The sequence below is a fragment of the Tursiops truncatus genome, chromosome 12, assembly GCF_011762595.2.
Source record: "Tursiops truncatus isolate mTurTru1 chromosome 12, mTurTru1.mat.Y, whole genome shotgun sequence".
Taxonomy (NCBI): domain Eukaryota; kingdom Metazoa; phylum Chordata; class Mammalia; order Artiodactyla; family Delphinidae; genus Tursiops; species Tursiops truncatus.
The window spans coordinates 28,158,839-28,174,162 of NC_047045.1; the positions used below are offsets into that span (position 1 = coordinate 28,158,839).

Sequence of the window (15,324 nt, forward strand, 5' to 3'; positions counted from 1 at the left end):
ACCCTGAGTGCCTCTGTAGACTCTGGAACTGTGCCAAACCTGAAGCTCCCCCTGACCACCAGAGCCAAGTGATATAGAGGCATCCTCTGGCAAGCTACAAAAATCAGGGCACCAGCCAAGGATATAGGAATATAACTCCTTTTCTGAAGACAACAGTGATCTGGAGCAAGGCAGAGAGAGAGTGCAAAGATTGTGCCCACTGTCTCCCTTCCCTGAGAGTACCTCTGTAGGCTCCTATAAGTGTGCAAAACCAGAAGCCTGCCCCACAGGCCAAAGCTGCTACAGAAGGAAGTAGGCCTGTTTCTCAGAAAGACTGTGAGTATGTTTCAGTTGGATATCTGTGCAATGCCATGGGAGTGGTACTCCACCAAAAACTGTGTTGTTACAGTCCCATAGGACCCAGGACACAAGCTCCCCTGGCCTCCAGGTCCATGTGATCAAGAGGTGTCCCTTTGTGGCAGCTGCAAAATGTGGGTCACCAGGTAGAAGCTCCCCTCTGGGAAATACTGGTGCTCTAGAGCATGACAGAGGAAGAGCTCAACAGTGACACCCACTACATGGAGTGGGGCAGATGGAGAGTACAGGGACAGCACCTGCTGAAAGAAGAAAAAGATAAAAAGGAAAAGAAAGTAAAAAAATGGCACCTGCTGGCTTTAACGAGCAGAGGGTGAACAGGAAGATAGAACCCTCCAGCCTCTTTCCCCATAGAATATCCCAGCAGACCCTTGCCTCTCAGACCAATGCTTTTAAAACTAGCAAATGAGTTTATTTTACGTAAAATCTGGGTGCTCTTTGAAGGGCTTCTTCTGCACTGGTCCTGGGATGGATGAGTCTGCATGCAAACTCTTTAAGAGCTACATCCCTTTGGCTATTCAAAGCCAGATATTTTGGGGACTCATCTTTCAGGGGCTTGTCTTAGAAACTGGTATGCCAGATGTGGGATACAAGCTATTTGTTCTTCAGGGAGAAGTTCTGGGTTTTGAGTTCTCTCCTGATTGTATGTCACTGCTGGGATGGGCTTTATGGTGAGATTGTATCTCAGCCTTTCCTACCTGCTTTGATGTGGTTTCCCTCTCGTTTGCCAGATGTGATGATGGGGTCACTCCACCAGGTTCTTTTTGGAGGAGATTGTTCCATATTTAGCTGTAGATTTGGTGTGTCTATGGGAGGAGGTAGGTTCAAGATCTTCCTACATCACCCTCATCACCAGAACCATTTATTTTTCCTACTACAGCAGAGATATATTTACGTCAATAAAATTATAAAGTAAAACTACAAAGAAACAAAAACATTTGACAATTGCTGAGACATAATTTTGTAAAGAAAGATAACAGTAATCATCTTAAGTACAGTGAATTATAAAGATCTGTTGATATGGAGGAAAATAACCAGAAGAAACACAAAAATAATTGTCATAGCACATGGAAACATTTCCATAAAAAGTTAGCTTCTACTTGGTCATTTAATTTTTCATCCCTGTTTAAATTTACATTCTGAAATTTATGTTCCACTGCAGTTTCTACCTGCATGTAATATCTTTTCCACCCCTTCACTTTGAGTCTGTGTGCATCCTTAAAGTTTAATGGGATCTCTTAAGAACACCATGCAGTTTGGTCTTGTTTCTTTATCCATCCAGTCACTATGTGCCTTTTCATTGGTGAAGTCAATCCATTTACATTCAGAGCAATTATTAATATGTAATCTTATCAACTGCAGTCTGGTTTTGTATTTCCATTATTTCTTTTTCTCTCTGTCTGCCTACATTTGTAAATTGGTTATTTTTCATGGTGGTATGCTCTTTTCCCCCCTTTTGTGCGTCTGCTCTAGATTTGTGCTTTGTGGTTATCAAGGGGGGGGGGTTCCATAAAACATCTCTTAGATAAAACAGTCCATTTTAGGTTTATAGACACTTATCTTTAACCCCTCAGGTATCCATTATTTTGCTCCTCCCTTTTGCATATTGATGCCACAGTTTACCTTTTTTATATTTATTATTTATTAACTTATAGTAGGTATAGTTATTTTTCCTACTTTCATTTAACCTTTATACTATAGTTGAGTAGTTAACACACCATCCTCCTACAGAATTATAGTTTTCTAAGTCTGGCTGTATGTTTCTCATCTTTTACCAGAGTATTTTGTAATTTTTTATGTTTTCATTTCAGATTGGAGAACTCCTTTCAGCATTTCTTGCAAGGCAGATCTAATAGTGGTGAACTCCCTCAGATTTTGTCTGGGAGAGGCTTTACTTCTTCATATCTAAAGGATAACTTTGCTAGATAAAGTAGTTTTGGCTGGCCATTTTTATCTTTCAACTCGTCAAATATGTCATTCCACTGTCCTCTGGCCTATTGAATTTCTACAGAGAAATCTGCTGATAGTGCTATTGGCAGTCCTTTGTAAGTTCTCTTCTTTTTTTTTCCCTTGCCTGCCTTTAATATCTTGGAGAATGTCTTTTTGCATTGAGATACTAGGATGATCTACTAGCTTTGTGGACTTGTATGTCCAAGTCTTTCCTCAGATTTTGGATTATTCTTTAAGTTAACTTCCTGCCGCTGCCTTCTCTGTCTGGAATTCCGATTATCCTGACATTTGTCAGGATATATGGATGGATATATGGATATCCATAGATCATGTAGGCTTTCTTTGCTCTTTTTCTAAGTTCCCTCTTCTCTTTTGTGTTGTTTCAAAACTTCTATCCTCCAAGTCAGTTTTTCTATCTTCATATGCTCTGCCTTGCTACATATTCTCTGCATTGCATGCTATCTAGCGCCAGAATTTTTGTTTGGTTCTTTTTTAAAATTTCTTTCTCTTTAATAAAGGGTCATTTTGTTCACATATTTTATTTCTGATTTTATTCAATTGTCTTTCTGAGTTTTCTTGTAACCTGTTGAGTTTTTTATAACATCTATTTTCAACTCTTTATCAGATAGGTTGCAATATTCTGTGCCTTTGAGTTTGATTGATTGATTGCTAGAAATAGATAATTTTTATGTGATGCCATGTTTCCTTGATGTTTCATAATCCCTTTAGATTTGCATTGTTGTTTTTGCATATGAAGTCGTAGATACCTTCTTAACTCTTTTCTTGTTGCCTTCAGCAGATGGTATGTTATATTCTATAGTGTTGATATTATCCAAGTTTTTAGTTTTTGTGAATTTATACCTGCTCCAGTCTTCTTGTTCCCTCTTTTGGGTGAGTTTTTAAACATTTATGCCATCTCTGTTTCTTACAGTTCACCAGGCTGGCTATTGGAAACCTCTCTTGTTTTCTAAAAGGTTGCTATAGCTCAAGTTCATGGTTTCTGAGCATGCTCTCAGTCTACTGGAGCTTTCTCTTGCATTGGCACTTGGGACCCCACACAAGGAGCAAACATAGAGTGGGGGGAAAGTGTGGGTTTACCACTGGGTACATTGGGGGCACCTGCAGATCCAGTAGGGTGATCCCAGTGGCTCCTAGGTGGACTTCTGCTAAGAACAATCCCTTTCCCACCAACTGAAGTTCTAATTTGCATCTTTCCTAATATCCTCCCTACCCCTGGTTCTAAAGCTCCCATCTTAGTACTCCAGTTGCTGGTGGAGAAATGATTTTTCCAACCACTTCCAGTCTAGCTGGGATAGCTGGGCACTCACTCACTGCTTTCCTTTTCCCCTTTCAGTGTTTCTTTGGGCAGAGGCATGGTGCCAGGAAAGCTTCTCTACTGCCTTCTGTTGCAACCAAACTAGATTTTTTTTTTTTTTTTGTCTCCAGTTATGTGCTGGAGTTTCCCGTTGGGAGGTCTAGACTTCTGCAAGTTCTCTGTCTTGTATGTGAGTGCCTGCCTGGGTCTTTACTGACACAGTTTTTTGCCTGGCAAGAACAAAAGGGGTCTAGGCAGTTTGGCTGGCTCCTCTGGTTCCCCACCTTGAGCAGACGTTTGTCTCTTACCATCTTTGTGGTGAGTGAGACAACTCCTGTGTTCCTTGGAATAAGACACTAGGTCCCAGAACACCACAAAGGCACTTTTGCTCATGTATGAATGTCCAATTTGTTGATGTAAAAAGGAATAAATTGTAGGAACATTTTATGTCATCATATTGCTAATATCACTCTCCAGGATCATCATACTTTCACTTTAGGAAGTACACTTTGGGTACATGGTCAAAATTAGAAGCATGAAATGAGGGAACACTTATAGGACTCTTACTTCCCCATCTAAAGATAATGCAAACATTTGATTTTGTATATAGCATTCTATCATTTTTAAAGTCATTATAGTATATTGGTCTAATAGATTTTTCCAAATGGAACAGTGGAATGGTGATACATCACATTATTCACTAAGCCTACAAGGTAATATTATTGCAATTAATATTTTCCCTCATATTTCTAACTTATTAAGTATTGTATAAAATAGTGGCTTTTTGAATTACTATAAATGTATTGATCTGCACTTTACAGGAAGCCATGTAGAGTTTGCAACTTCAAATGCAAATTCATTATAATATAGGATATTTGCTTAAATTTTGTGTCCTTTATGTATAAAATGGAAACTTACTTAGGAAATGTTACAGCTAAAGGGAGATTACCCAAGGTTACATTATATGAGAGTATGAAAATACCTATACCCTTGCCACTTTTCTTTCAATTGAAGTTAAAAAGCATATACATACCAGAGCTACTGCAAAATCTAACTGCCCTAGCCATACTTACAATATATTGCACAAACGAAATTGACCTTACTTTGTTACTAATAAAAATTTTCTTTGTATAATATTACTGAAATCTTATTAAAAGAGAATTATAGTTTCACTAAATGCTGTCTGACTTTATAATTATGTGAAAACTAGTAGCACTGATGAATGTAAAATATATTTCACTTTAATTAGGTGGTTGAAAACAAAGGCATTTTATATTTCAGTAGCATAGAAGTCTCTAATTCCATACATGCTTCATAGAAACTGAACTCTTGTTGACAATATTTTAGTTTATTATATTGCCATAAAGTATTTTAATGGTTAATGGTAAGTCAGTAAAATTAGTAATAAAAGTGAAAATTCTCATAGTTGTTTTTGCAGATCTTAAGTAGACAGTACACATGATATTTCCATTAATCTACTCCACTAGTTATAAATGACATACAAAATGGTATTAGTTTTTCTTGATTTATATATAACCTTTCTTGGTTACTGCTTTCTGCTATCATGGTAGAAATATATAAACCACATCAGTAACAAGCAATCTGAAAACTATTGTCCATTATAGTACTAGTTTTTGATTTTTTAAAGTAATTTTATTATAAATTATTTGAATAAGAGTACATATTAAATGTAGATTATTTTGTAGAATGCTATTTTAATGGTATAGGAGAATCTGTCATTTTTGCACAGCAAAGGAAACCATAAACAAAACGAAAAGACAGGACTTCCCTGGTGGCACAGTGGTTAGGAATCCACCTGCCAATGCATGGGACATGGGTTCAAACCCTGATCCAGGAAGATCCCACATGATGCAGAGCAACTAAGCCTGTGCACCACAACTACTGAGCCTGTGCTCTAGAGCCTGCAAGCCACAACTACTGAAGCCCGTGCTCCACAACAAGAGAAGCCACCACAATGAGAAGCCTGCGCACCGCAACGAAGAGTAGCCCCTGCTTGCCGCAACTAGAGAAAGCCCGCACACAGCAACAAAGACCCAATGCAGCCATAAATAAATTTATAAAAAAAAAAAAAGACAACCTAAAGAATGGGAGAACATATTTGCAAACAATGCAACCGGCAAGTGCTTAATTTCCAAAATACACAGACAGCTCATACAACTCAACAAAAAAGACAACCCAATCCAAAAATGGGCAGAAGACCTAAATAGACATTTCTCCAAACAAGAAATACAGATAGCCAGTAGGCACATGAAAAAGATGCTCAGCATCGCTAATTATTAGAGAAATGCAAATCAAAACTACAATGAGGTACCACTTCACACCTGTCAGAATGGCCATCATTAGAAAGGCTACAAATAACAAATGCTGGAGAGGGTGTGGAGAAAAGGGAACCCTCCTACACTGTTGGTGGGAATGTAAGTTGGTGCAGCCACTGTTGAAAACACTATGGAGGTTCCTCAGAAAACTAAAAATAGAATTACCATATGATCCAGCAGTCCCATTCCTGGGCATATATCCAAACAAAACTATAATTCAAAAAGATACATGCACCCCAATGTTCATAGCAGCACTATTCACAATAGTCAAGACATAGAAGCAACCTAAATGTCTATCAACAGACGAATGGATAAAGATGTGGTACATTTATACAATGGAATACTACTCAGCCTTTAAAAAAAAGAATGAAATAATGCCAGTTACAGCAACATGGATGCAACTAGAGATTATCATACTAAATGAAGTCAGAAAGAGAAAGACAAATATCATATGATATCACTTACATGTGGAATCTAAAATACGACACAGATGAACCTATCTATGAAACAGGATCATGGACATAGAGTACAGACTGGTAGTTGCCAGGGGAGGGGGGTTGGTAGATGTAAGCTTTTATATACAGAATGGATAAACAACAAAGTATTACTGTATATCACAGGGAACTATATTCAATATCTTATGATAAACCATAATGGAAAAGAATACGAATATAAAAAAAGAATGTGTATATATGTATAACTGAATCACTTCACTGTACAGCAGTAATTAACATTGTAAATCAACTATAATAAAAAACGCATTCATCTTAAATTAAGGTTATTAAGTTTATTAAAAATATGGAATATGATTTCCTTTTTATTTTCACATCATAATTTTTTCTCTAATCAATATTTTTTGTTTTAGGTCACTTTTCACATTGAACCATATAAGAATCGAGATGATAAAAACATGTACCAAAATATCAGATACATTATAGACAAGTGAGTTTCTTCTGTCCTATAATTACTGTTATATGATCCAATGATAATTACTGTTACAAGAAAAGTATGTTTATATTTGAGAGATTTGAATGACTTACAGTATGACATATTAAAATTAGTTTAAACTAATTTTGTAATGAATACTGCAATCATTTTAAAGAACATTTCTGAATTTCCTTATAATTTACTTTCTGTATGAATAGTTACAGGTTCCTGTTTTTACTGTTTTATGTGTATATTAGACTATGATTTCTGTCATCTGACATTTAAATTAGTATTCTGCAAATCTTATGAATATAGAGTTGTCTTTTTAAAAGCAAGTTCAGAGTATGAAATGTGAATTGCTTTTGCAATTTTGAATTGCTATTAGATATGGTAGATCCACATCTAATATTTTCATTTAGTATGATTACAAGGAAAGAATTTATTAATACAGTTTCATTTTGTTTAAGGGTTTACTAATAATAGTCTGTGACAGCTGCCATATTCTTACAAAACACATGTCAGCAACAGTGGGACATTTATCACTTATACAAAAAAAAACAGTATTTTCATGTAGAAAATTGGCTTTTTATTGTGTTAGTCATCATTTCTAAACCTCAGTATAATTTCTTAATGTCTTAATGTATCCAGTATCTCATTTTTCAATGTGTAAAATTAAAAATGCATTTTTAATGTTTACACTTATATAGCTAATTCCCCAAAGGTGAACAATGTGCTTAAACTGCACTGATTACCTTCATTTTCAATACATAAACAATTATTGTCTATTGCAACTGAGTTATGAATATTCATTTTGCTTTCATATATGTTTGTATTCTAGATATGGAAATCATCCTGCCTTTTACAGGTACAAGACTAAGAATGGCAGTGCTCTTCCACTGTTTTATGTCTATGATTCCTATATCACAACAGCTGAAAAATGGGCCAATCTGTTAACCAGCTCAGGGTCTCAGAGCATTCGCAACTCTCCTTATGATGCATTGTTTATTGCACTTCTAGTAGAAAAAAAACATAGATATGAAATTCTTCGAGGTGGTTTTGATGGGATTTATACGTATTTTGCCACAAATGGCTTTACTTACGGCTCATCCTATGAGAACTGGGCTAAGCTAAAATTTTTTTGTGATCAGTTCGACCTAATGTTCATCCCAAGTGTGGGCCCAGGATACATAGATACCAGCATCCGTCCGTGGAACACTCAAAACACTCGCAACCGAGTCAATGGGAAATATTATGAGGATGCTCTGAGTGCTGCACTCCAAGCCCACCCCAGTATAATTTCCATCACCTCTTTTAATGAGTGGCATGAAGGAACTCAGATTGAAAAAGCTGTTCCCAAAAGAATCAGTAATACCGTGTACCTGGATTACCGGCCTCATAAACCAAGTCTTTATCTAGATCTAACTCGTAAGTGGTCTGAAAAATACAGTAAGGAAAGAGCAACTTACGCATTCGATCACCAGCTACCTGTTTCTTAATGCATTGATTAAAGTTTAATAATTATAGATATCACCTAATTTCAATACATTCCTTTTGTTTTGCGTTATGGAAAGAAAACTATCAAAGTCAGTATGTACTATTATCTCTAATAAAAATAATTTGTACATTTTTAAAGGTAGTAATATTATCATTGCCACCTTTCACGATGGCGATGTTGCACTGAGAAAAGTTGTGCAAATAACATTCCTTGTGGCATAATTTGGTGAATTTCTGACTGGAATTGAAATCCTGCTTTATAGCTATTTTTGTTTCACAATAGGTAATTGCTTGTGTTATATAGAGTAGTTAGCACACAATTAAATCCTACTTGTATTCTGTGCCCAAAGAAAAAGGACTGTGTATATATCTGATATGTATTGAAGAACAAAGACCTAAAAGATAATGTACATGGTTCCTTTTTCATTTTTTTAATGATCCAGTCAACTTCATCATATTAGCATTCAGACTCTGGATAACTCTCCAATAACAATTCTTCAGAAAAATATCATATGCCTTAAGCCTTACTGTGAACCATATTTTGTTAGGAAGGTCTGCTTTCTATAGTACAATATGTATCATCATTTGCAGATTTTTGGTTTCCTAGAGCTTGCTAGGTGTTTTGTATGTCTAATGTTTCTACATTATAATGCTGAATTTCAGGCTTTAGAAGGAAAATCTTTTCATAAAGGTTAAGGATTGCTTCTCAGTTATTAAAAAAAAATAGCTGCTTTACAATTATGAAAATACAGTGCCTCAAATGTTATTTTAGGATACCTTGTCAATCTTTAACTTATTTTATTCATATTTTTCAATTTAATGTTAATCAGAGACCAACTGTTAGATAAGAAAAAGTTGATACTATCATTGGATTGCCTTCTTTTAAGATTTTACACTGTTTTTACTAAAACTAATAGAGAAAATTTACTTACCATTTCAGATTTTAAGGATATGGAAATGAAAGTTCATTACTAAGTTTGACTTTTTATTAGGTATAACACTTAATGATGGAAATATTTAAGACTTTATTGTCTATAATATAACATCCCCATCTAAAAACATTATACTTTTATGTTACCTAACAGGTTAAAGAGTTGTGATCAATTGTCAGTGTGACAAATTAATCATCTGTAAAAATGAATCTCTTTACTTTAAAAACTACAGAATAAAATACACTCTATTATTATAGTTAATATTTGTAACTAGAACTATAGTAAAAAATCTAATCTATATGCTATTACATGAATTTTTTTTTAGATATTTATCAAATGTAAGCAATAGGGAAATACTATACAATACATATAAATATTCTGAATATATGGACATTCAGAAACAAATTAGCAGTGGAATTTATCATAAAATAACTCATTAGACAATGAAATTTAATTTTAAGCAGTGCTTTTGAAGTTAACTATCATGTCTTTGAAAAGAAGCATGATTAATGTTAAACTTATGAAGCATGATTAATGTTAAACTTATTTATAACTGAGAATTTGCCATTTCTCAGAATGTTCAGACCATGGGAAACCAGTATAATAGTAATTTGTAATTCACCTTGTAGAGGAAATTACAAGAATAAATCACTATAATGTTACAACTAAGTATCTTCATAGGAACACTCATACAGATATAACCTGTGGATTTTTTTTTTCTTACATCCAGTTAGCCACTATATGTTATCTTAGGGATAAACTCTAAATATGTTATACTTAATAATATTTATAACATACCATATTTTATTAAAGTTTAGTTAGAGAGATCTCTAACACACAGGAATTTTTGTCATTGCTTATGTTGTATGTTTGAACCCATAATGACAGACAATTTTATGAAATAGTTCTGAGATTAAGAGAAAGTGTATAAAAACAAGGTCAGCAAATCCTCAACACGGACACCACCATTTCTCTCTTGCTCCCATTGCAGACATATAGATAGATCATCTAGGACTGCAGAATTTCCCTCTGAGCTTTGTTCTAATGCACTACCCCAACCAGCCACTGACAGTTGGTTTCAAAGTAAGATAAAATAGATTCTGTCTTCATTGCAGAAAGTTAATTAATTCTCAAGGGAAGAATGTTTGGAATCAGCTCTAATGATAGTTTACTGATTTATAACTATTTGAATATGTTTCTTTTCTCCTGTTCTTAAAAAGACAGTTATTAGAAGGAATTATCTCTAATAATTTTGTTATTCTTAGGGAAGAACGCTTTCAAAATCTTCCTCAGGTATTCATTACACCTGCCTTTACCATTTGACTTACAAGTTTAGATTGCATAATCACAAGAAATCAATTCTTTGCTTTTATTTAATTCAATAGACTAAAGTAACTGTTAAAGAAAAACAGTATAATATATGCAATGCATGAATCAAAATGAATTATTTTATGGTTTAATCAGTCTAATTGTTTTGACTGTATAGAAATCAAATCTTTCTTTTACTACTCTCTTTAAGGACTGATATTGTCAAAAACTGCTGTAATTGATGTTGATCTCAGCTGTATATTAACTTTTTTGTTTTAAGAGTAGTTTAAAAATGACTATTTTGTAACATGAAGTAGTTAACTTTCACCTAGTAAAAGCATACAGGGAATAAATTGTATCTTAGATATAAAAATCTGTTTCTTTTTTTATGAAATGTTTTATTTAATTTCTGATTAACAGTTCAAAAGTAGTATTCAGTCGCCACTCTATATATCTTCTCTATTTGAAATATACAGCATTTAAAAAGTAGATATCTTTTAACTGTACTTTTAAAATCTGTGAATTTGTGTTATACACACAAAAGTATGAATTTTTTTAATTTGGAAGATGGTTTCTTATTTTTTTATTCTTTGGGCATAATCATATATGAGCTGCAACATCCGTTAGAAAATTGATCTTACCCTAAAACAGCAAAAGTAACAAGCCACTAGAGAACCTACCAAGTTCATAACCAAGCCCTTTTTGAAACGGATCAGTTATTCAATTTAAACATAGTGACTGCTCCTAAACTCTATAGTGCCTACAGTAGTCCTTAAAAGTCTGTATCTAAATTTTGAATTAAGGTCGAACACTCTCATGTCCTATAGTGTAGAAGCAATACTTTATTTACGACCAGCAAAATTTATTTTTATAAATATTTACAATTTCAAAAGGAAAAATTGAGCCAAAAAGAGTTTTTTTTGGCTCAGCTATTCCTTTTTTTAAAAAAAAGTAAATTTAAATGTACTTTAAATTTAAATTATATACTGACTGTTATATATCCACATAAAGGCTAAATGTTATAGTATGCTTAATACAGGATTATTATCCTTCAGAATGCAGGTACTACTTTGGCTTACTTACAGAGTCATCCTTAGTCAAGTCAAAGAACTTAGTGGTAGTGCTATTATATTCCAGCTATCAATGAAGGGGAGAACATTTTTCAATGTTACTAGATTTTGTTGTTATAATTACCATTTATTATATCAAAAGAAAAAATAATTTAAGACCTAATAAGCAAATAAACATAGATCTAAAATTTACTGAAGTCAAAACATAGTGGCACTTTTTATATTGTGTGTTCTAAACTTCATTTAAAGCATCTTATATATTGAAGTTCAGATTTCTCATTTATATAACCTTAAATGTAACCATAAAGTTAAAAAGCCTTAGAGTCTATCTCATTGAAATAATTATTTCATGAAACAAAATAATGATGTACCATGGTAGTGATAATTCTGTATACAACTCAACTTATAGTATATGATTGTATTGTCATGCTTTTTATGGTTTTACTTTAGATTTTTTTAATTAATTTTTATTGGAGTATGGTTGCTTTACAATGTTGTGTTAGCCTCCGCTGCACAACAGAATGAATCAGCCATACATATAGAGATATCTCCTACTTTAGATTTTTAACCTATTTAAAAAGTCAGAACAACAAAGTGGCAGTCTTCTGCTACTCAGTAGCATTTAAAATACATTAATTATGTCCATGCATAAAAGTATTTTTCAGTCCATTTTGTAAAAGCCATTTTCAAAGCACTATATATCACCATGTTAATTTATTATAGTATCTAACTATGTGACTTTTATACGGATCTTGAAAATATCATATGCAAAAGAGAAAAATACTTAGAAGAAATTCATTTGTAATACATGCAGTACCTTTTAGAAATGTATATGTTTGAACACAGTCACCTAAGAATAGCAGCCACACTTTTTTTTAGTTTATACACACTAAATTTATATTTGAGTACTGCCGTTAATTACCCAAACGTATTATCCATATGGCAGACTATTAAGCCATTACTATTAAAATTGTGCAGTCCAGTCTGGCTCCATGTAAAAAGTCAACTGCAAATCTGATAGCTAAATTCTTACTTGAAAATTTGCTGCATTGTTATATTTAAAGTACATTCTTGAAAATTATGCTCTTGGCTTTTTAGGTATCTTGTAAGAACAATATCTAGTGACAGTCATTATATGAACAGTAGTTGAGCTGAAATTTTGTTTTATTTTTCCTCATGAGTGTTTGTAGCTAAAGGCTTAATTTAATCCTCAAATAAAATATTCCATTAATGCACATTTTCTCATTTCATTTTTTTACTTGAGTCATTCTTAAATAAAATTTAGGTAGTGTTTCCTCCTATAAGAATATGTGCATGCTGATTCTTTGCAAAAAGGATTTGACATATTTTTCATAAGAAACTGTTACAAAATTAATATATATAAACGAATGACAGAATTTTAAAAAGGAACATACATATATGATACTAGCATATATGGTTGACTACACATTCGGTATTGAGAGCTTCTGAGTAGCTAATGCAAGATGTTATATGGCTCTTGTTGCCAGAAAAGAAGCACCTCCTTTCCTATGCAAGGCAAACTTTGCCTTGTCAATACATTTTAAAATACATTTCTCAAATAGGTGTTATACCTAGGATCAAAAATGCAGAAACCTATAGGAGACTGTCAGGCAATATAAGTAAATGCATCAGGTTTAAACCCTATAGAGTCATAGCGACTGTGGACAACTGTCTTCTAATAAGAGTAGTTGCTAACAGCTCCTGTCAGTGTTGCCCCTTCTGTAGCTGTGGGTCCCTAAAACGAGGAAGTTTGTATGCCTGTGTGTTTGTAAATTTTTCTAATTATAACATGCTGGCAGATACTGCAAAAGATTTTTAAAATACTCGCTGGTTGGCTCAGTTCATTGGTCATTAGTTTGTGACTGCTGATGTAAAGAATGTAAAACTGGATTATGAAAAATGTCCTGAACGTTTTATAATACTCAAGGGGATTTCACATGACTAGTTATTGTGATGATTATTGGATATATTCCAAGTATAAAACAATAAAACACAAGTCAGTGAAAGTAAATCCATGTGGCTCTGATGATGTGATAGCTTTCCCCAGGTCTTATCTCAGAATAAGATATCAGAAAATAAAGCACCAAAAAGTGAGTTAGGTGCATATCTCTCAGCCAATCTTCTCTATTATTCCTCCTAATTTGACTTTTGAATAGCTGATTTGAATTAATACTCACTGAGAGGGACTTGGAATGCTTTTTATTCTGTTGCTTTTTAGATATGGATCCATTGTTGAAGCCTGGCAAGTAGGTAGGAAAAAAACTGTAGGTAATTGTGTTTAATTCTAGTCTCCACTTCTGCAACCTACTTTCTGTCCTTTTGCTGCCTGCCTGCCTGCCTGCCTCTGCCTACCTACCCACTATTCAGCCTTCCTATCTTTCTTAGTCTCAACTCACCTGCCTTTCTTATCTACTTTGTTTCAAAAAGGATGTTAGTGATTTGTTAGAATACATAACATGTAACAATATAGTCTTAAAAGGAGAGCAAGAATAAAAATACACTTATTGAGCCCAGCATTAAATAAAAACTGAATAATGTGGTAAATACACTGCTATACTGGTGGTCACAAATTTAAAATCCAAGCTTTGAGTAGCCAGTATGAAAAATAACATCTCATCATGTACACATTGTGCATTGTCCATAGTATAAGATAGAAATTAATTTCTCAAGAAAAGTATAGCTGCTTTGCTATTAAGAGAGGAATTTCTTCTGAGGAGTCTCATAAAGAGGATACTAATAATATAATACAATAAAGATTATATTAATCTTTTTATGGCTGAGTAATATTCCATTGTATATATCTTAATAATGAGTGTAGTGGTGAAGGGGATATACATTTAAGTCAGGTGCTAGCTTCTTTTAAGATACTTACATTTTTTAACTTATAAAGCATTATGTTTTAGGTGATACAGTTTACATTTTTGGATTCCTTATGTCTAATCAGCTATATCCATGACAGAGCTTTTCTCATAAATAATCAAAATGAAAGGCAACTGAGTCAAATAGTTCCAGAAAGGAAAATGAAATTAACTATATAGCTCAGAATTTTATATAGAAAAAGATTTACATTTGCTGAATTGGTAGTATATTAACCATAGCTCACCATTCATTAACAAAAAATAAACCAAAACGTTTACTATAAATTGATCTGTCCAGTTTCCATATCTTTAAAAGGAGGGGATTGGATTGGATGATGGCTCAGATTGCTAATCAGCACTAAAATTATTTTTATATTAATGTTATTAACAGCATGAAAAGAAAAAAAAGTCTGCATTTCTATAATTAAGACAAAAATCTGCCAGGGGTCAGGGGGAAGAATTCTATAAGATTATACCAACCTTAAAATTAACATTTGTCATCCACTCTATATTTTATTACTCTAATATCTTCCTTTCAGATCACATTGTTGTGAATATTAAATATGTTAATACAAATAAAGTGCCTAAAACAGCCCTGGAACATGGTAATGTTCAACAAATGTTGGCCATTACTGTCATTTTTATACTCAAAAGAGGAACAACCCAAATGTCCTTCAGTGGGTAAAAGGATAAATTAACCTGGTACATTCATACAGTATTGCTTGGTAATAATAAGTAACAAAACACTGATACATACAA

The 15,324-nt window shown here is 33.5% G+C and overlaps 1 protein-coding gene across 1 annotated transcript in view; it reads left to right on the forward strand.

The window, feature by feature from the left end:
• Nucleotides 1-12,921, forward strand: part of MANEA (mannosidase endo-alpha) — an 81,598-nt gene extending 68,677 nt beyond the window's left edge. Inside the window, exons 4-5 of the mRNA XM_019929448.3 lie at nt 6,821-6,897; nt 7,721-12,921. Of these exons, the coding sequence (XP_019785007.2) occupies nt 6,821-6,897; nt 7,721-8,378 (735 nt within the window). The 3' untranslated portion in view covers nt 8,379-12,921. The remainder of the gene's footprint in view (nt 1-6,820; nt 6,898-7,720) is intronic.
• Nucleotides 12,922-15,324: the final 2,403 nt, after the last annotated feature.